This window comes from Xenopus laevis, chromosome 6L (genome assembly GCF_017654675.1).
Source record: "Xenopus laevis strain J_2021 chromosome 6L, Xenopus_laevis_v10.1, whole genome shotgun sequence".
In the NCBI taxonomy this organism is placed as follows: domain Eukaryota; kingdom Metazoa; phylum Chordata; class Amphibia; order Anura; family Pipidae; genus Xenopus; species Xenopus laevis.
The window spans coordinates 119,669,360-119,690,311 of NC_054381.1; the positions used below are offsets into that span (position 1 = coordinate 119,669,360).

Below are 20,952 nucleotides of genomic sequence, written 5' to 3' on the forward strand. Positions count from 1 at the left end.
GAGGCTGTAGACCAGCATGACGAGGAGCAGGAAGCGCACGATTTCTGGTCGGAATCACCAGAACGAGCCCAGGCACCTGCTGCAACGCAGGGAGAGGTGTCAGAAGTGGAGTCAGAGGAGGAAGGTGGCTTTGTGGAGGAGGAGGACCAACAGGAGCAGGCTTCCCAGGGGGCTTGTGGTGACCGTTTGGGGACCCCTGGTCTTGTACGTGGCTGGGGGGAGGAGACCGTGGATGATGTAGTCCTTGATAACGAGGAAGCGGAGATGGATACCTCTGCATCCAACCTTGTGAGAATGGGGTCTTTCATGCTGTCATGCCTGTTGAAGGACCCCCGTATCAAGATGCTTAAGGAGAAGGACCTGTACTGGGTCGCAACGCTACTAGACCCTCGGTACAAGCATTAAGTGGCAGAAATGTTACCAACGTACCACAAGTCCGAAAGGATGCTGCATTAACAAACCAGCCTGCAAAACATGTTGTACAATGCTTTTAAGGGTGATGTCACTTCAGGAACTCATCAACATTCCAGGGGCAGAGGTGCCAGTAATCCTGCCACGAGCGCACCTGCAAGGACAATGCACTTTGGCCACTCTGTAACGTCAGACATGCAAATGTTTTTCAGTCCAAGGCAGCGCCAGAACCCTTCTGGATCCACCCTCAAAGAACGCCTCGACCGGCAGGTAGCGGACTACCTGGCATTAACTGCAGATATCGACACTCTGAGGAGCGATGAACCCCTGGACTACTGGGTGCGCAGGCTTGATCTGTGGCCAGAGCTGTCACAATTTGCCATGAACCTCTTGTCTTGCCCCGCCTCAAGTGTCCTCTCAGAAAGGACCTTCAGTGCAGCAGGAGGGATTGTAACTGACAAGAGAACTCGCCTAGGTCACAAAAGTGTGGATTACCTGACCTTTATTAAAATGAACGAGGCATGGATCTCGGAGGGTTACTGCACGCCGGAAGACTTGTTCTGACTCCCCATGCAGCTGTCCTTCTCTGCACGCCTCATGACTCCACACACAGCTGTCCTTTAGCGTCCTCCTCCCTCCGCCACCGTTACAAACTAGGGTGCAAACCCTACTGGTTTGGTTTCATTTGAATCAAAACTTTTTGGACAGGTAAATCCTGAGTTTTTCTGGCCTCTGTGCTTCAGTGGCTGCGACAAAAAAAATGACTATTTTTAGCATTTATATGGCATATTTTTTCTGGCCTCTGTGCTTCAGTGGCTGCGACAAAAAAAATGACTATTTTCAGCATTTATATGGCATATTTTTTCTGGCCTCTGTGCTTCAGTGGCTGCGACAAAAAAAAAAGACTATTTTCAGCATTTATATGGCATATTTTTTCTGGCCTCTGTGCTTCAGTGGCTGCGACAAAAAAAATGACTATTTTTAGCATTTATATGGCATATTTTTTCTGGCCTCTGTGCTTCAGTGGCTGCGACAAAAAAATGACTATTTTTAGCATTTATATGGCATATTTTTTCTGGCCTCTGTGCTTCAGTGGCTGCGACAAAAAAAATGACTATTTTTAGCATTTATATGGCATATTTTTTCTGGCCTCTGTGCTTCAGTGGCTGCGACAAAAAAAAAGGACTATTTCAGCATTTATATGGCATATTTTTTCTGGCCTCTGTGCTTCAGTGGCTGCGACAAAAAAAAATGACTATTTCAGCATTTATATGGCATATTTTTTCTGGCCTCTGTGTTTCAGTGGCTGCGACAAAAAAAAAAGACTATTTTCAGCATTTATATGGCATATTTTTTCTTGCCTCTGTGCTTCAGTGGCTGCGACAAAAAAAAGACTATTTTTAGCATTTATATGGCATATTTTTCTGGCCTCTGTGCTTCAGTGGCTGCGACAAAAAAAAAAGGACTATTTTCAGCCATTTATATGGCATATTTTTTTCCTGGCCTCTGTGCTTCAGTGGCTGCGACAAAAAAAATGACTATTTTTCATTTATATGGCATTTTTCTGCCTCTGTGCTTCAGTGGCTATGACGCCATAAGTGGCTATTGCTAGCCATTATGGCATATTTTTTCTGCCTCTGTGCTTCAGTGGCCGGAAGCCATATTTTTTCTGGCCTCGCTTCACGACTGCGAGCCTTTATATGCATTTATATGGCATTTTTTCTGGCCTCTGCTCATGGCTGCGACGGTGGCTTCGAGGCACTTTTGGGCAGCATTTATATGCATATTTTTCTTGGCCTCTGTGTTCAGTGGCTTGCGACAAAAAAAAAAAGACTATTTTCCAGCATTTATTATGGCCAGTATTTTTTCTGGGCCTCTGTGCTTCAGTGGCTGCGACAAAAAAAATGACTATTTAGCATTTATATGGCATATTTTTCCTGGTCCTCTGTGCTTTCAGTGGCTGCCGACAAAAAAAAAAAGACTATTTTCAGCATTTATATGGCATATTTTTCTGGGCACTCTGTGCTTCAGTGGCTGCGACAAAAAAAATGATATTTTAGCATTTATATGCATATTTTTTTCTGGCCTCTGCTGCTTCAGGTGGCTGCGACAAAAAAAAAAGACTATTTTCAGCTTATATGGCATAATTTTTTCTGGCTCTGTGCTTCAGTCGGCTTGCGACAAAAAAAAATGACTATTTTTTAGCATTTATATGGCATATTTTTTTCTGCCTCTGTGCTTCAGTGGCTGCGACAAAAAAAATGACCTATTTTTAGCATTAATGGCATATTTTTTCCTTGGCCGTCTATAGCTTCAGTGGCTGCGACAAATTTATTTTTATATTTTTAGCATTCATATGGCATATTTTTTCTGGCCTCTGTGCTTCAGTGGCTGCGACAAAAAAAAAATCATATTTTCAGCATTTATATGGCATATTTTTTCTGGCCTCTGTGCTTCAGTGGCTGCGACAAAAAAAAATTATATTTTTAGCATTCATATGGCATATTTTTTCTGGCCTCTGTGCTTCAGTGGCTGCAACAAAAAAAATTACTATTTTTAGCATTTATATGGCATATTTTTTCTGGCCTCTGTGCTTCAGTGGCTGCGACAAAAAAAATGACTATTTTTAGCATTTATATGGCATATTTTTTCTGGCCTCTGTGCTTCAGTGGCTGCGACAAAAAAAATGACTATTTTTAGCATTTATATGGCATATTTTTTCTGGCCTCTGTGCTTCAGTGGCTGCGACAAAAAAAAAGGACTATTTTCAGCATTTATATGGCATATTTTTTCTGGCCTCTGTGCTTCAGTGGCTGCGACAAAAAAAAAATGACTATTTTCAGCATTTATATGGCATATTTTTTCTGGCCTCTGTGTTTCAGTGGCTGCGACAAAAAAAAAAGACTATTTTCAGCATTTATATGGCATATTTTTTCTGGCCTCTGTGCTTCAGTGGCTGCGACAAAAAAAATGACTATTTTTAGCATTTATATGGCATATTTTTTCTGGCCTCTGTGCTTCAGTGGCTGCGACAAAAAAAAAGACTATTTTCAGCATTTATATGGCATATTTTTTCTGGCCTCTGTGCTTCAGTGGCTGCGACAAAAAAAATGACTATTTTTAGCATTTATATGGCATATTTTTTCTGGCCTCTGTGCTTCAGTGGCTGCGACAAAAAAAATGACTATTTTTAGCATTTATATGGCATATTTTTTCTGGCCTCTATGCTTCAGTGGCTGCGACAAATTTTTTTATATTTTTAGCATTCATATGGCATATTTTTTCTGGCCTCTGTGCTTCAGTGGCTGCGACAAAAAAAAAATCATATTTTCAGCATTTATATGGCATATTTTTTCTGGCCTCTGTGCTTCAGTGGCTGCGACAAAAAAAAATTATATTTTTAGCATTCATATGGCATATTTTTTCTGGCCTCTGTGCTTCAGTGGCTGCGACAAATTTTTTTTATATTTTTAGCATTCATATGGCATATTTTTTCTGGCCTCTGTGCTTCAGTGGCTGCGACAAAAAAAACATAATTTTTCAGGAAAGTACACATGCCTAATTTTTCAGGGTTCTGCAACAGTGGCAAAATCGCATCTTTTATGGTCACCGCAGGTGATCAATAAAGTAGACCAAAACTGGGCCCACACTGCAGAATCAGTGTTTTTTGGTTCACTTCACTGTACATTGAATTACCTCTGCCTGACCGTGCACGTGCGCACAAGCACGGTGACTGCTAAACACACCACTACAGAAATATTGCCACCAACAGGACGAACATCCTGGAGGTGACAAGCAACTAGTAATTAAAAACTATTATTTGCTCACTTGACGGTATCATTGATAAAAATTGTTACAAAGTATCTTATTTGCACCTGTTAGCTGTTCTGAGCTCTCTGCCAAAAGCTAATTAAGTTAGAAACTGTTTTTTTTCTGGCTGTTCAGTGCAGAGAAAAGAGGGACTTTCCAGTACAAAAGAGGGACAGGGGGTTGAGTGGTCAAAAGAGGGACAGTTGGGAGGTATGCAAGTGCCACCTAGCTGTGTGAGCTTTTTCTCATTCTGTCTAAATAATAACAATAATAATTCCGTGTCCGTAAACATCACCTGAGTGATGTTTTTACAGCAGCAATAATATATTCCGTATCCACTACTGTATACGTTGCCTTTGCAGGCATTTTTTGCCCAGCCTTTACCAAGTGCCACCTAGCTGTGTGAGCTTTTTCACATTCCGTGTCCAGAAACATCACCTGAGTGACGTAGTGTGATTTCTGCCCTTTACAGCACAAAACGCAGCGCTGTGTCAACAATGTATTTTTCAGAAACATTTTTGCCCTTGATCCCCCTCTGGCATGCCACTGTCCAGGTCGTTGCACCCTTTAAACAACTTTAAAATCATTTTTCTGGCCAGAAATGTCTTTTCTAGCTTTTAAAATTCGCCTTCCCATTGAAGTCTATGGGGTTCGCGACGTTCGCGAACCGTTCGCATTTTTGTCCGGAAGTTCGCGAACATGTTCGCGAACATTTTTTCCGACGTTCGCTACATCCCTAATGCAAAGTCTCAGAAGTCATGTTCCAATATCTTGCACTGATGAGATCTAAGAAGATCAAAACAGACTGTCTGCAGTAAACCTTAGACCACAGGCCAACTGTACTTTCTTGTTCTCTCACTTTCCTTATTCTCTTTATCTTTATAGCTTCTTATTACAGAACATACTACTGTCTTTTTTAATTCTCATTTAGAAAGGTGGAATGGCCATTAGTCAGGCCCAGATTTGTGGCTGCCCAGCCACATCAATATTTCCGGACAACGAGAATGCAAAGGAAGCGAATCCAGCACTGGCCATAGTATAGGCATATACTGTAGGCAAATATTAGGTGAGCAAGAATATCTAGAGCTCTACAAATGTATGATCATACATTTCGACTAGAAGAAAAGAACTTTCATTTGAAGCAACGTAGGGGGTTCTTCACAGTCAGGACAGTGAGGTTGTGGAATGCACTGCCGGGTGATGTTGTGATGGCTGATTCAGTTAATGCCTTTAAGAATGGCTTGGATGATTTTTTGGACAGACATAATATCAAAGGCTATTGTGATACTAAACTCTATAGTTAGTATAGGTATGGGTATATAGAATTTAATTAAAAGTAGGGAGGGGTGTGTGTATGGATGCTGGGTTTTCATTTGGAGGGGTTGAACTTGATGGACTTTGTCTTTTTTCAACCTGATTTAACTATGTAACTATGTAACTATAGACTGTACTGGTAGATGAAATGTAATATCAATTTCACTGAATAGTAGCTGTCATCTAAAGAAACAGATTACTTATAAATTGTATTAATATAATTGTTTATCACTTCTGTGATTCAGGGAATATTTACTCTAATTTTCATACTAGGGACATTTTGTAAAACTCAAGGCTTCGCTGCTTTTTATAAGGAAAGAAGTCCTTTATCTTGACCCATAACCAAGCTCCAAATGCTATAATTCAGTTGCTAACAATCTTAACACACAATAAAGCAATGATTCTTGTCTAATACACAAACAGTTCTATTATAATGCAAAATAACAAGGGCAGTACTCACTTCTTATGCTTACAGTTGCTTTGCTCATGTTTGGGAAGTCTCCTTTTAGCCAGCTTCTATGTACTATGTCTCTTTTGTGCATAATATTTACCTCAAGCTTGCCTCAAGCTAATGTCTTAATAATTTCCACTCCTTTCTCAGGTCCTTACCACAAAGGACTTGACTAATGATCCATGGACAAAATGAAGCATTTAAATTTATTCATTAATCATTCATCTCCAGCTCATTGAAAACTTTAAACTTCTTCAGAATTAAGATAGAACACTGAAGAGTGATTGAGGGAGACAGCTCCCATGGAACGAAAGGGAAATAAAGGGCTAGTAAACAGAACAACACACAAACAGAGGTGCATTGCAGGGAATGTCGCACAATCACATGGGTACGGGAATTTTTATAGTTTACATAAACTTTAAGTACTCAATCGCATAGCCTTTATCCGGGCCAACACAATGGGGAAATCTGGGGAAGCGTACAGTCACTGTCAACACCGCCAGTAATTATTCTCTCATCCAATTAATGGTGACATAGATTAATTATCAGATGAGGCAAAGCCAATTGCAATCAGTCACCCAGAGCTGAAATTAGATCGTTCCTGACAGCAGCATGAAAGTCACCTGTTTCATTGTTATGGATTTGCTGTAAGTAAAATGATGGCAAGGCATGCCGGGATGGCAGAGAGTTTGCCGTCCATAGAAGTGTGAAATGGCAAACAGGTGAATGTCCAATTACACTGTTATCTGAACTGTGTGACTTTACGTGTCTTTTGTTTCAGCATCTGAGACAGGCTGGTTGTTTTCTTTAGCTTCTTCACTGGGCAAGCCACCTGCCAAAGAAGTAAGGAAAGCGGCGACGTGCTGAATTGTTTGTGACATTGCCTCCTGTTTAGAAGAGACAAAGGAATAAAATCAATATATACTCATTAATTGGGAAAACAGAGTGCTATTATTGAATGGAGCATATGATAAACTTACTAACAATGCTGTTATAAAAGGGTGTTTCTAGCTATCTATACTGTAACTGTCCAATGGATTAACTGCTGCACTTTATCTTGCTTCATTTATGATCATGAGGCAGACAAAACGGGCGTAGAAGTGCGTCTATTAAAATGCCTTCCACAAATGTGTTTGCTCTTATGGACTCTTCTCTGCACTGACGCTGTGCACCAAGTATCTAGTTGTGAAGCCTGAGATGCACAAGGCACTATATGCAGAGTTTCCTTTGTGTGATGCACCACTAGATATGTACATCATTTAGGAAGGGTTAAATGTGCACTCATGTACCGCCTCTCTCTCTCTCGCAGGTGCAACTTGCTCCCATTTGACCAGCACTAATGTTTGCACCATTAAATTGGAATTTTTGGGAACTGCATTGTGGGTAAACAAAATGGCACAATGCTTACATATTATTTGCACTTTGCACTATGCTGTTGGGAGCAGTTGTACAAGGATGCAGCTAACAACATAAAAACACAAGTTAGCAACATTAAATATTTCCAAGAGCAGTTGATGGATTTTGAAGGAGAAGAATAGGTTAAAAGTAAGTAAGCTTTAACAGAAAGGTATATTTAAATACACCAGCAAACCCTAAAAGTAATGCTGCTCTGAGTCCTCAAAAGAAACACCACATTTCTTTCCTTCTATTGTGGCTTTTGTATCAAACATCCTGTTTTGAGCTTAAATCTCCAGGACACGGGCTTGAGCATGCTCAATTTGCTCCTTCCTCTTACCTTCTCCTTCCTTCCCTCTCTGCTGTATTCTGAGCCCAGAGCTATGAGTGAGCAGCAAGAGACTCAGGCAGGAAGTGATGTCACACCAAGCTAATATGGCGACTGCTAAACAAACAGAGAGCTTCTACAGCTGTTTAGCATGTAAAGCATTCTACAGAATAATATAAAATTATCGCTTGATCTATTGTGGCTAATCTATTGGCAATAAACTGCCTCTGTAGCTTTCATTCTCCTTTAAGAGAAGGAATACAGTTATGTATACAGTTATTTTATTTTGGCGCTTCCAATAAACGAATTTAATGTTGAACTTACAGTATGTTTAGAGTACTTCTACTGCCAAGTAGATTGCATTTAAAGCATGTATCTGAGCAGTTCCATGTTTTTGAGTGGATATTCTGGGGTTTGGGTTCATGGCCCTGCTGCTCATGGTATATAACAGAGGTAATGGTGAGCAGGAGTTTTTGGAATTCACTGTCTCTCATGTCCAACTGTCTTTTTCTACCACAAGCCTTGCTTATTCTGAGGGGTATTGCTAGTCTTATTTCTTGGATGTAACTTATTACGAATTACAGATGGAGGACAAAATAATGTAAACAATCTTTACTTTTATTGCAATGTTAGCTTATTATATAGTATGCAACAAAAAATCGATGGCCCTGACGTAATGTACAGTGCTGACAAGGAAAGCAGCAACATGCCAGTGACATTTCATAAGTTTATCCAAACTTGTAAACTCATTCCCTGTAATTACTTGTTTCGTATAAAAAACTGTTTAATTACTCACAGGAGGTGCTCCACGTAGGCCCTGCTGCAAACAAAAAGCCTCCTCAAATTCCAAAAAGTGTAGAACATGGGCACACTCCACATAATGCTTCTGCAGACAATCTTTTGAAGAAAACTTCTTTTATTTATGAGATCCCAGCAGTCATTTCATAAGTTTAACTATATCCCACTTGTTCATTTTGAATGCACGTTCCTTTATGAGCTTCACTAGACCAAGTGCCAATGGATAACAGCAGGTATTTATTTTAACTTCAAATAATGTATTATATGTATTTATTTTAATTGAATGGAATTTTTTTTTTCAATTTCAGAAAAACCACAACAATTGACAAGTGACATCTCCAAAGCAGGATATACCCTGTAGTCATGAAATTTGTATTTTAGAATACCGATACAAACACATTTCCAGCTTACTACAGGATGGGTAAGATATGTAGAAGAATGATGGGTAAAGGTGCTTGATATGTAATACTGTAATGTTTAATCGTTTATTTTAGGCAGATTTTTTATCAGCAGTAAAAATACACAGCTGAACTTTAGTGCTAGACTGTGCCTATAGTCAGACAGATGTGTGGTTTTTGCTACTGTAGAACAAAAGAATACATTTTGCAATGTACATTGATTAGTTTTTCTGTACTAGTTATATAATGAAACTGCATATTTTGTCACCACTTGGTTAATCATGGTGCTTTGATCTTATTGCTAAAGGAGCCAGCGGCACTCCTGTCTACTGAACAGATTAGCAGCCAACTGGATGTGAGTCTGTCACTAGAGTTCAGCTGGCTCCACTTGTTTCCTGTTGAATTCAGCTCTGCTCAGTAGACAAAAGTGCAACTGGCCCTTTTAGGTGCAGATTTACTACCCGGGAAAATTCACCAGCATCCACTTCACACCCTCTACATATTCACATACTCTAGCGTTCACTTCTGCCTAGTGAAACTTCACAACTTTGCAAGTCCATTTGCATAGGGCGGGACATTTAAAGTTGTATGGGTGTCTTTATGTTAAATGTTGGTGCATATACCTACAAATTACACTTTTTAAAACACATGTCCAGGGAACCTTAATAAAGACAATAGAGTTATTCTAATGCCCTACACATGAGCCCACTGTAAAATTAATGTTCCGTATGTTACCAAATGTATGGGGAAACCCAGTTACCCAAAAAAAGTTCAAGTTAGGTCTTTTGCAGGCAATCAGGCTGAAAAAAGGAAAAGACGCCAGCGTTTTTTGTACTTTGATGCATTTTCGGCTCACAGAATATAATGTAAGTGACAGAGGAATGAGGAAGAATTAGCTACTTTAATGCAGTTCGCCTGGTCTCAGGTAGCGAAGGCAAGTCTGGCGAAAGAGGTAACGTTCAGTAAAATCTGCACTTCAGTGAATTCACGGATTAACGTCCATTAGCCAGACGGAATTGTCGCCTGGCGATAGAGTGCGAATGACCGATAGCACCAGTCTCTTTCGTTAGTAAATTGGCGATGTCCCTGTTGGGCAATAATGCTAGCGAATTGACACTAGCGTTAGCCACTTCGCCCTTTGGTAAGTCTGCCCCTTAGAGAGAGGACCAGAGTGTCTAACAAGTGAGAATTACCTTTTTTTAGCTGCAAGATAGTGGAAAAAAAGCATTTATATTTATCAGTCTCTTACATATTATACGGTATATTCCTTTTGTGTTTTATATATAAACACATTAGACTGGTTTTTGTGGCTTCATGTTAATCAATGTTTTGGGTGATTTTTGAGAAATACTAGCTTGGATTCACAAAAAGGTTTGCTGCTGGCGCAACCACAAAAGTTGCAAAGCTTAGTGACATTGCCCATAGCAGGATGTGCTGCTGTTTTTAATGAAGATTAGGAAGTGGGTGTACAGTGCGCTACAATGTTCTTTCTACATTTACATTTCTGGCAGCTCTTTTAGATGGAATGAAATGACAGCTTCAAGGGAAAGTACAGGTATGGGATCCAATATCCAGAAACCCGTTATCAAGAAAGTGCTACATTACAGAAAGGTTATCTTACATAGACTCCATTTTTATTAAATAAAACATATTTCCTTTTTCCGTGTAGTAATAAAACAGTATCTTGTACTTGATCCAAACTAAGATATAATTAATCCTTATTGGAGGCAAAACAGCCCTATTGGATTTATTTAATATTTAAATGATTTTTTAGCAGACATGTGGGGGCCTATTTATCAAAGGTTGGATTTTAGTAGTGGTGTCAGTGGTTTTGTAAACCACGAATAAATTCACAAACACTAAAACTACGAATGTTGTGAGATTTATTAAAAAAAACAAGAATAAAAAAGTACAAATGGAAAATGACACTGAAGGATGCAATAAAAACTACAAATACTCCTAGCGGAAAAATAATAGGAAAAACCTGTAAAAGTTTGAAATGATTTGGAGGGGTCCAATAGGATCAGAGTTGCTTCCATCGACTTCTATAGGACCTCAACAGCTTTTGAGAACCAATATCATCAAACAAGTGATCGTTTATTTGGTAGCACTACATGTTTTGTATCTATCTGATCCTTCCTCAGGTGCCAGTGTTCACAGTGTACATAACCCAATAGCCCAAAATTTAAACACAAGGAAACACCAACAAGACTGTCAGTTTCTAAATTTTGGGCTATTAGGTTATGTACACTGTGAACACTGGCACCTGAGGAAGGATCAGATAGATCCAAAACATGTAGTGCTACCAAATAAACGATCACTTGTTTGATGATATTGGTTCTCCAGAGTGGTTGATTTGGATTTATGAAGACAAGGAGAAGTTGCGGCTCCTATGCTCTGTTTGAGGAACCTGACACAGTGAGGACAAAAAGAGGGTCCTTTACCTACACCCAATTGATCTACCTCGACAGCTTTTACCTGACAAAGTTTTGTATTAGAGGTTTTTACACTTAATAAATCTCAAATTTTTAGAGCTTTTTTTAAAAAGAGAAAACCATGAAATTTGATTGTTAGTAAATGACCCCCAAAGTATGGTGATCCAAATTAAGGCAGTCGGCAGCTTATCAGCCTGTGTGTAGAGCCCAACGACTTTGGGCTTTCATGATCGATATCTGGCCGAAAGTCGAGCAGGTTAGAAAATCCTGTCAGATCGCGGCCACATCTTTTCATATACGCGGTTCCGCAATCCGACCACCCGTTTGGCCTCCGTTCTGATCTGATAGTTGGGCCCTAGGGCCCACGATCGGATCAGCCGGATATCACCCATTTCAATGTGGGCGTATCGGGGAGAGCCAAACGAGCGGATCTCTACCTCTATGGCCACCATTTTGGATTCAATCTGTATAACAAGTCCTTGTACTTGGATTATGGTTTAATTCACTCTCTAAGGTTGATGTAGGAGAAGAAAACCAGCAAAGAGCAAGACAATGTCATAATAATGTGTTTCGCCACTACAAAATTCAGACGCACAGTGTGTAATATTTCGACATTGGTCTTTACACAATATTTCATTGGGTTTTCCAAACTGTAACCATTTTCAGTTCAAATTGCAGCTTGCGTTGTCTCGAATGGTCCATGTTGGCAATTGTAATGCATTTTAGTCTGCTTCTAAACTGCCGTTGTTGTAGCGTATTTCCAGCGTAAGGATTTCTTAACAATTGTGTTTCATCCTCAACTTTTCAGTGTCACATATCTCTGTTAGTGACATAATCCCTGGGAGGCTGGTATCACATTCTGTGTTGCAACGGTGAGCAAAAATGTTTAAAGCAAGTGCTGTCATCTCGCCAGCGGTTTAGGGATCTCTCGGCTATGTGGTTTTTAAAAAACCTGCATTGCTGTGCAGGAAATCTTCAGAGCAGCCTCATTTTCATTGAATACATTGTTATGTTCCTATGAATTTGCAGTTGACTAGCCACATGTGTTTGCTTCCATAACTCAGAAATAAAAGCTGTAGTACCCACTTGACTCATATTTCAAAAACAGTATTATAATAATAGGCTGGCTAGCTAAATTGGACACAGATGGCTTCACATTTTCTATCATCGGAAAGAACAAGAGCTTTTCTAACACACAAACACAAATATATATTTATATAGGTTTATCATTTCTCATTACAAAAATATATGGTAAAAAAATTCCAGAAAGGCAGAGCTTGGGTTTGCGGCACCTCTGTTGTGGGTTCTTATTATGATTGTGTCTAACTTGTATAAAAATGTTATCAAATATTGCCAGGTATTTTTACCCATGTTAAATGTGTTGTATATTTGTTTACACATTTTCTTTATTTTTAAGTTAAACTGTAAATGTTTACATATTTATTTATAGATGCAACAGAGAAGCGCTGCTAAAATATTTAGAAAATGGCATTTCTGCAAGGCCAGTGGCAAACAGGGCATTCTGGCTGCCGGGGAAATAGGTTGTCACCTCCATTCATGTTATGAACGCATGACAGTTTTGCACACAGAGGTTCTCTTGTCCATGTGCATCAGCCAGAAAGATTCCATTTCATAATATCAGGAGCAAAGGCAGGTGTACAGGGACAGTTAGACCACCACTATTTTCTGCTAGACATCAACAGCAATGCCAAGGGTGACACTGGTGTAATTCTAATGTCACCAATAAAGAAGATATTCCACCAGCAGATCAAGAGCTACATACAATCAGATTTTGATTGGTCAGTCCATCTTCATAAATTGCATGGGTTAGCAGATAATCACATCTTTAGGAGTAAATTGCCATCTACCAACTGCTGTGCATGGCCCTTCCCAGTCAAACTGATGGAATTCCAGTCAAGTGTGGCCAGTCAAGTCAAGTCAAGCTGAGCAAATTACATACAAGACAGATACAGATACAAGCATCTGGATATAATTGTGTAACACCAGGTTTATTCTATACATGCCAGTAATTTCCCACAATGCACAATGCGTCCACAGCTTCTTTGTTCTGCCCCATTACAGAGATGCAAAGGTGTGAGCCGTGACTGGTGGTAGTGAACAGCACAAGTGGAGCCGGAAAGGTCACATGTGTATGACCTGCGGGTGTAGACGTGTACGACCCTTATAAATGGGATGAAATTCACAGCAGGAGCCCTGCACTGCCTGCCTGAAAGCTGGTGTTAAAGTGGCCATAGATGTTAAGATTTTTCGACCAATTTTCGTGCGATCCAGCAAATCCATCAAACTATCATACCGTTAGTGGGGCACTGAATGATCATGCATCTAACGATTTTTCATCCGACATGAAAACGGATTGGTCAGGTTAGAAAATTTTCATCGGTCGCAAATGTATCCATCCAATTGTTTCAAGGGCCAAGCAGGCAGCTACTCACAGGTTTCTAGCTTTAACTAGACGATATCGCTTGAAATGGTCATTTTTTCTGAAGGACAAATCATAGATTTAAACGATCATTTTAGGTACTACGATAACGAAAAGATCTTTTAAAAAATCTTCATATCTATAGCCACTTTTAGGTATGTGACACCCTTGTCTCCCAGCATGCTTCAGTATCACATGAGCCTGCCACATGTACAAAAGTACAGAGAATCCCTTTACAGGAGCTGTAAAGCATAGGAAACACTTAAAACACTAGTGGAGCCATTTATTTTGATTAAAAAAATGTGCCAATGCTATTGGACTGACCTTCCTTGTGGTTTCTATGTTTCTACTATAAGACTAGCTGGAGCATGTAGCACCTCATTCCCCTAATACAACAGGGATCATTTATGCAGCTGCTAATTACCCTGCAGTAATTGCATTAAATATTTCATTCATATCTGCATACTATATACAGGTATGGGACCTGTTATCCAGAATGCTCATGACCTGGGGTTTTCAGGACAACAGATCTTAAATTGGATCTTTTTACCTTACCTCTACTCAAAAATCATTTAAACATTAAATAAACCCAATAAGTTGTTTTTCTTCCAACAAGGATTAATTATATCTTAGTTATGATCAAGTGCAAGGTACTGTTTTATTATTATAGAGATTAAGGGAATCATTTTTGAAAATTAACGGAGTCTATGGGAGATGTCCTTCTTGTAATTATGTTCGAAATCTTGAGCAGTGTGCCTATTGATTCAGAGCAACCTTGGAGCTATTTACCCCTTTAAAGGTGGAGGTAGGGTTCCTATATCGACCTGCGTCAATCACCACAGCACAATTGCATTTAAGCTCACTCCAAATGCTGCAAATTACACCAACTGAATTTAGAAAACAGCCCAATTGCATTTAATTCACCTGTGAAGTCAAGTTTACTTATAATACAAAAACAAAAATTAACAATACACACATTTTATTGATTGCCAATAAATGATATTACAGGTATGGGATCTGTTATCGGAAAACCCATTATCCAGAAAGCTCTGAATTATGGAAAGGCCATTTCCCATAGACTCCATTTTATCCAAATAATCCAAATTTTTTAAAATGATATCCTTTTTCTCTGTAATAATAAAACAGTAGCTTGTACTTGATCCAAACTAAGATAGAATTAATCCTTAGTGTAGGAAAAACTAGCCATTTAGGTTTATTTAATTTTTAAATGATTTTCTAGTAGACTTAAGGTATAAAGATCCAAATTACGGAGATCCATTATCCGGTAACCCCCAGGTCCCAAGCATTCTGGATAACAGGTCCCATACCTAATAAACACTTATCAAAACTGATCATATCAATGAGCAACATTAATATGAAACATATTATACTGGAAAGGAAATCTTAATTTATTTGGTCGTCCTGGGCTCCCCTGCAGCCACAGGGTCTGCTTCCTCTGTAGTTATGCCCCTGCATTGAAGAGTCATTTTATTTTTCAAGTTTGTAATTACAGTGAATAGGAGAACTCACAGGTAGAAAATAAGTCAGATGTCTGTATCAGCTCTGCTAGGAAACCTGGGAATCTGCTGACATGCCAGAGTGAATCTGGTGCACATTTACCAGGACTTTGACATAAGCCCTAAATACGTGTGCACCAAGCAGTTGACTTGGCTGAGCAGCAAATCTGCTGAAATCTTATCGAGTTCGGACAGTGCGCATTGGAAAATTAAATTTTTGATACATTGGCACAAGGCAACACAATGGGATTTAGGATAGTGCCAACTTAGAGAGAGATTACATGTGGCCAGAAAATTCAACCACCAGTACTCTGTAACTATTTAAAAGGAACCATGGTTACATTTCAGATTCTGCAGTATTTGGAACTTTATAGCTCATGAATATTTGTAAGGCAATAATACAGCCTGAAGAAGAATTTATGGTTATAAAACAGAAGTGTATAGACTACGAGGGAATTTGGAACCATAAGGCAAAGTAAGAACAATGACAGCTGATTTTAAATAAACCTTCAGTAGGCATGTTGTTATTGAAAAAATTGCCTTTTTATGGTATTCTAAGACTATTGTTTAAGAGGGAGAACTAATACATTTTATTAAACTCAGCTTTATTTTCTTATTTAGCACTTATTACTGTTACATTATTACTGGTGCTCAGAGTTAAAATGACTAGTGGGCAGTTGTTTAGGCACAGGTCTGATGTACCTATTGAGGAAAAGAGTACCCTGAAATTATATTTGGTGCAAATGCACTTAAGTGCAAGGAATGTGTTGAGGCTAAAGTTTCTAATTAAGTAATTGGGGCAGATTCACTAAAGGGCGAAGTGGCTAACGCTAGCGATATTTCGCCAGAAATCCCATCCACGGGGACATCGCTAATTTACTAACAGGTGTAGACGACAATTCACTAGCGAACGAGATCGTCAATATCGTTTGTTCGCGCTCACCGGGTTGACTTTTCGCTCTTCTGTCTGCAAGTTTGGATATATGGCTCTGAACTATATTAGGCTGTATCTGTGCTATAAACCAGCGTTTGGCCAAAGGAACATAAAGGAGTCATTTGCATGCCTTATGGGAGAATTAAAACTCTTATTTTGGTATCTAAGCAGTATTGTGTGTATGGCATGAGACAAGTAAATACCTTCTAATTTCAGAAGGCTTCACTTTGCATGTAAATTGCTAGTGAGGGGCTTTTTGACTCCTTTTAGCCCTTCTCACCCTAACCAGATACAGTTTCCCATTTCGCTCTAGCCAACGTAACTCTGCAAATTCTTACATCGGAGTTGACTTCGCCACCTCAGACCAGGCGAACTGCTAAAGTGAAGCTACATCTTCCTCAATCTTATGTCAGTTACATCATATCCTGTCTGCCAGAAATGCATTAAAGTTGCAAAAACACTGGTGACTTGTCCTTTTTTTAAGCGGGATTGCCTGCAAAAGTCCTAACTATTAAACTTTTTTCCTCCGACATTTGAAGGGCATGAAACATTTGTTTTAGGGTGGGCTCATGTGTAGGGCATTAGAGGATCTCTTTTGTCTTTATTCAGTCAATTATAGACAAGTTGCTACAAATATACATGCACTTTTTTTAGCATCTGGTGCAAGCTGCTTTCCCACTGCCAAAGAAACCAATAGTCACGCTGCAGCTATCCGAAATGGAGAAAATCTGAATTTATTGGTGCCAAAGACAAGGCAATGTTTTGGGCTCCTGCCCTTTCTCAAGCCTTGTCTTTATTCAGGTTCCTTGGACATTTGTAATAAAAAGTGGCCTTCAAGCATTTGCACCAACATCTCTAATAAAGACGTCCATACGCCTTAAATGTACCCATCCCTCTTCAAATTGACCTAAGCGTAAGAGGACTAACAAAGTTTCACTAGCCAGAAGTGATCGCTAGCGTCATTTCACTTTGAAACGCTTGCACTGTCGAGCTATTTTATCTCAGAAAATTGTGGCTAAACACAATTTGTATATGTACTGTTGATTGCAAGTAGCCTTAGCTACAATTGGCAAAGCATACAACCTACAAGAACACCACCATCAAATTAGTCTGGATGTAATGAAAGTTCAATTCAACTACATTATATTGAAGGCCTTATGGTGCACAGACCAACATGCTGTAGGACTGCAATCAGATGTGTGCTCTTGAATCATAGCTGCGTGTCACTACATTGTGTAATGTAGACTCAGGCTTGGGTTAAATGCCCAAATATAGGTCTTACTTGTGAGTTTCTAGGTGTGCCTTAATTGCTATTTGGTTCCTGACCCTTCTGCTTTGATTTTGACTATGTTGATTGCTGCCTGCCCTGACTTTTGCATGGATATCCACTTGAGCCTCTTAACCCTTGAGATACCACATATTGGACTACTCCTGCCTGTCTGTATTGCTGTGGCAATGAAAACAAGTTAAAACAAAGGCAAATTGACCACTAAATTATAGTAAGGAGTAACAGTATTTTTTTTTTAAATCTGCTAATAAATTTTAGTTCCAAGTTCAACATTTGGACTTTGAATAACTTATAAACTCCTGTTGCATAACTCTCCAAATTTAAAATGTTGATAGATGAAGTATCTTTTTTAGCTAATAAATGAAGTATCTCTTTCGTTATCCTTTGTCAGCAACATTCATTTTAATGGAAAGTGAGTTTACAGGGTTACATGATTGAACTACTCAGCCAAGTCAGTGTTGGCAAATGAGGGGCTAAATTATTGATGTTACACACTAATGAATTCTGATGAGAAATAAAACACAGACATTACGTTTCAAGTGGTCCATAATTATTTTTGTACTTTAAAAGCAATTCTCTTTTTTTTCCAGAATCAGTTTCGTTCAGTAAAATAAAAACATAGCTATTGATTATAACTGAGGCCATTAGAATGAAGGAAAATGCTCTTTGGCTTTGCTGTGTAGCATTTTCACTTCATTTAAAATTGGGTAGCTAAATTTATTTAACCCGCTGTCATAAGACCTTGCACACTAAGATTTGGTGCAAACACAGGCCTTGTGGGGCTTTCAAAATCTGAATTTAAATGCATTTCTGTATGACAGTAAGTGATATGATTAGCCAGTGTGTCATTCTGACTGATTCACTTGTCACTTAGGTAAGGGGAACCTTAGACCCAGGGCATATATAGATATTTGGGGTGTTTTACCCAACAGCAGCTTCCCTGTGCCCAAAAAGCAGCAGCCCATTGTTGTCTATAGGAATGCAAGAAATCACATGGTATGATTCCAGTTCTGAATGTCCTCCATAAGAAAAGCTTTTTCAACTACTTCAAAAAAACCTCAGGTCCTTAAAGTCCTATAATGATACAGTAGAAATGGGATCGCTTCTGAAGAAGTGGCGAGATGACACGAAACGCGTAAAGCATATGATCTATATGATCTATATGATCACTAATTTGTATGCTGACATGCTGAAAAAACTTTTTAATATGAACCATTAAAGTTTATACATTTTTAAACACCCCTCCTGATGCTCCATGAATTGATCTCTAATGATACAGTAGAACCCTGATTTCACCTTTCCCAGGGGACAGTGTATAAACAGCTTTAATTCAAGGAAAAATTAAAATACGGGAAGAGAGTAAGACACTGCTTGCCTTTATGGGACCGCAAAATAAAACGTTATCATATCTGGGAAAATGTAAAATCTGGGTACCTAAAATCAGGGTTCTACTGTACCTGGTTCAGTCTTGGCACTTATAGGCCAATGCCCATGCAATGCATAAAACTATCCTACTATTTGAGCCTCTATCACCCTCTCAGATGTGTGTGGGAGGTATTATATAAGATTAAAAATACATACATAATTCTCAGTGCATTAACATGTCTGCATGTGAGGGGATGGAGAGAGAATGCAATGGGTAGTATGAAATGTATGTATGGATGATCACCGATTAAGTGTTATAGAACTGTTTAATGTTTTTGGCATCTAGAGGGCAGTAAAGTTTAAGTCGTTTTGTTAATATGGTGTAATTTTTACTTTGGCCACCAGGGGGGCAAAAGAGAAGCAAGGGGAGGACTTGAAGAAGGGCGTGGTCGAAGTGACAAGAACTGCTGGAGGAGGACAACCCAGCCCTGGAAAGCAGGTGATAGATTTGCCAGAGTTAGGAGAATTAAAGTTAAAGAGTGTACTAGGTGCACAAGATAGGTAGGGTTCAGGTAAAAGGGCAGTAAAAGGCCCCCAACCAGGAGTCTAGTGGAAACAGGAAACTAGGTGGATACTGCACCAGTTAGGAGTACACTGCTAGTTAGGATCAGTAGCAAGTGTAGACTTCTAGCCAGGACTACCAGGAAGAAAAGGTCCTATATGGGATAAAAAATGGGGGTTGTGTCAGCACTCAAAGGCTAGGTTAAAATATGTTTAAGTACAATGGAAGTGCTACTGATTTGGCCAATGAATCAATGCACATTCACCGGTATATATTGTATGCAAGTGCATAATAAGTTAGGGACCACCGTATGGGGTTTACCATGAAGTGGTATGGTGGCTTATCAACTTTATGAACTTTGTAACTAAAAACCCCTGTTTTTGTAAACACATGCACTTGCATATATACTGAATTACTTATGAGACAGGGGACCAGGGAATGTGCATTGATTAATTGACCAAATCAGTTGCACTTCCATTGTACTTAAACACATTTTAACTTAGCCTTTGAGTGCTCCCACAACCCCCCTTTTTTGTATTTTAAAATGTAGCAAGAAGCTGCAGTCTAAGCTTCATGTGGTTTGTAGCACCCCATACCCACCACTTTAACAAATGGTGGACCTATGGTTTTAAAAAAAAAAAAAAAAAAAGGGCTTTGTTTTGGGTAGTCTCTCTCTCTCTCTTAAAAGCCGAAAAAGCTATAGGTGGGGAAGGCCTCAGACTAAATCCAAGGTTCAGGAGACACTTATTACAAGTAGGGATGGGGGTGAATTGTTTGCGCCTTGTTTCACTGCGAAAATGACGGCCATAGACTTGTATGCCATCACGCAGCAGAAAAAATTGATGCGTGTCAAAAAAATGTTGATGCCTTTAGACTTTAATGGGCGTCGGCGACATTTTGCTGGCGAAGCGAAACGGGTCAAATTCGCCCAAGCCTAATTACAAGTAATGCTACTATGCAGAGAGGTACAAGCCCTTTTATACTATGACCAGAGGTAAACAAGTTAGGGACCACCGTACGGGTTTTACCTTGACGTGGTATGATGGCTTCTCAATTTTGTGATCATAACTTTTTAACTAAAAACCCCTGTTTTTGTAAACACATGCACTTGCATATATACTGAATTACTTATGAGACAGGGGACCAGGGGATGTGCACTGATTAATTGGCCAAATCAGTAGCACTTCCATTGTATTTTAACTTAGCCTTGGAGTGCTCCCACAGCCCCCCTTTTTCATGTATCCTATATGGCATAACAAGGAGATGCCAACGAGGAGCATTGGGTTGTTGAGGGCAGGTGGGAATAGAGAAATTCCAAAGAGGTCTGTGGAAGAGATTCGGAAATAACTGCGTAGGTGGTATTCAGATACAAAATGCTGGAAATCACTGGATGTGTGTCTTTGGGTGAAAGCTCTAGTGTGCCATTTGGAATATAAAAGTGTTTAAGGTTTGGAAGTGAATGGCTGCCTCTTCTTGATTGATGGTAAATAACAGTCGTCCTCCTAC

At 39.3% G+C, this 20,952-nt stretch overlaps 1 protein-coding gene across 2 annotated transcripts in view; it reads right to left on the bottom strand.

Annotated features, from left to right (window-relative positions):
* Positions 1-6,165: 6,165 nt before the first annotated feature.
* The window catches only part of LOC108719236 (coiled-coil domain-containing protein 178), a 170,071-nt gene continuing 155,284 nt past the window's right edge, over positions 6,166-20,952 (bottom strand). For both annotated transcript variants that reach the window (XM_041566415.1, XM_018267969.2), the window contains exon 20: positions 6,166-6,873. In XM_041566415.1, coding sequence (XP_041422349.1) covers positions 6,748-6,873 — 126 coding nt within the window. In that variant the 3' untranslated portion in view covers positions 6,166-6,747. The remainder of the gene's footprint in view (positions 6,874-20,952) is intronic.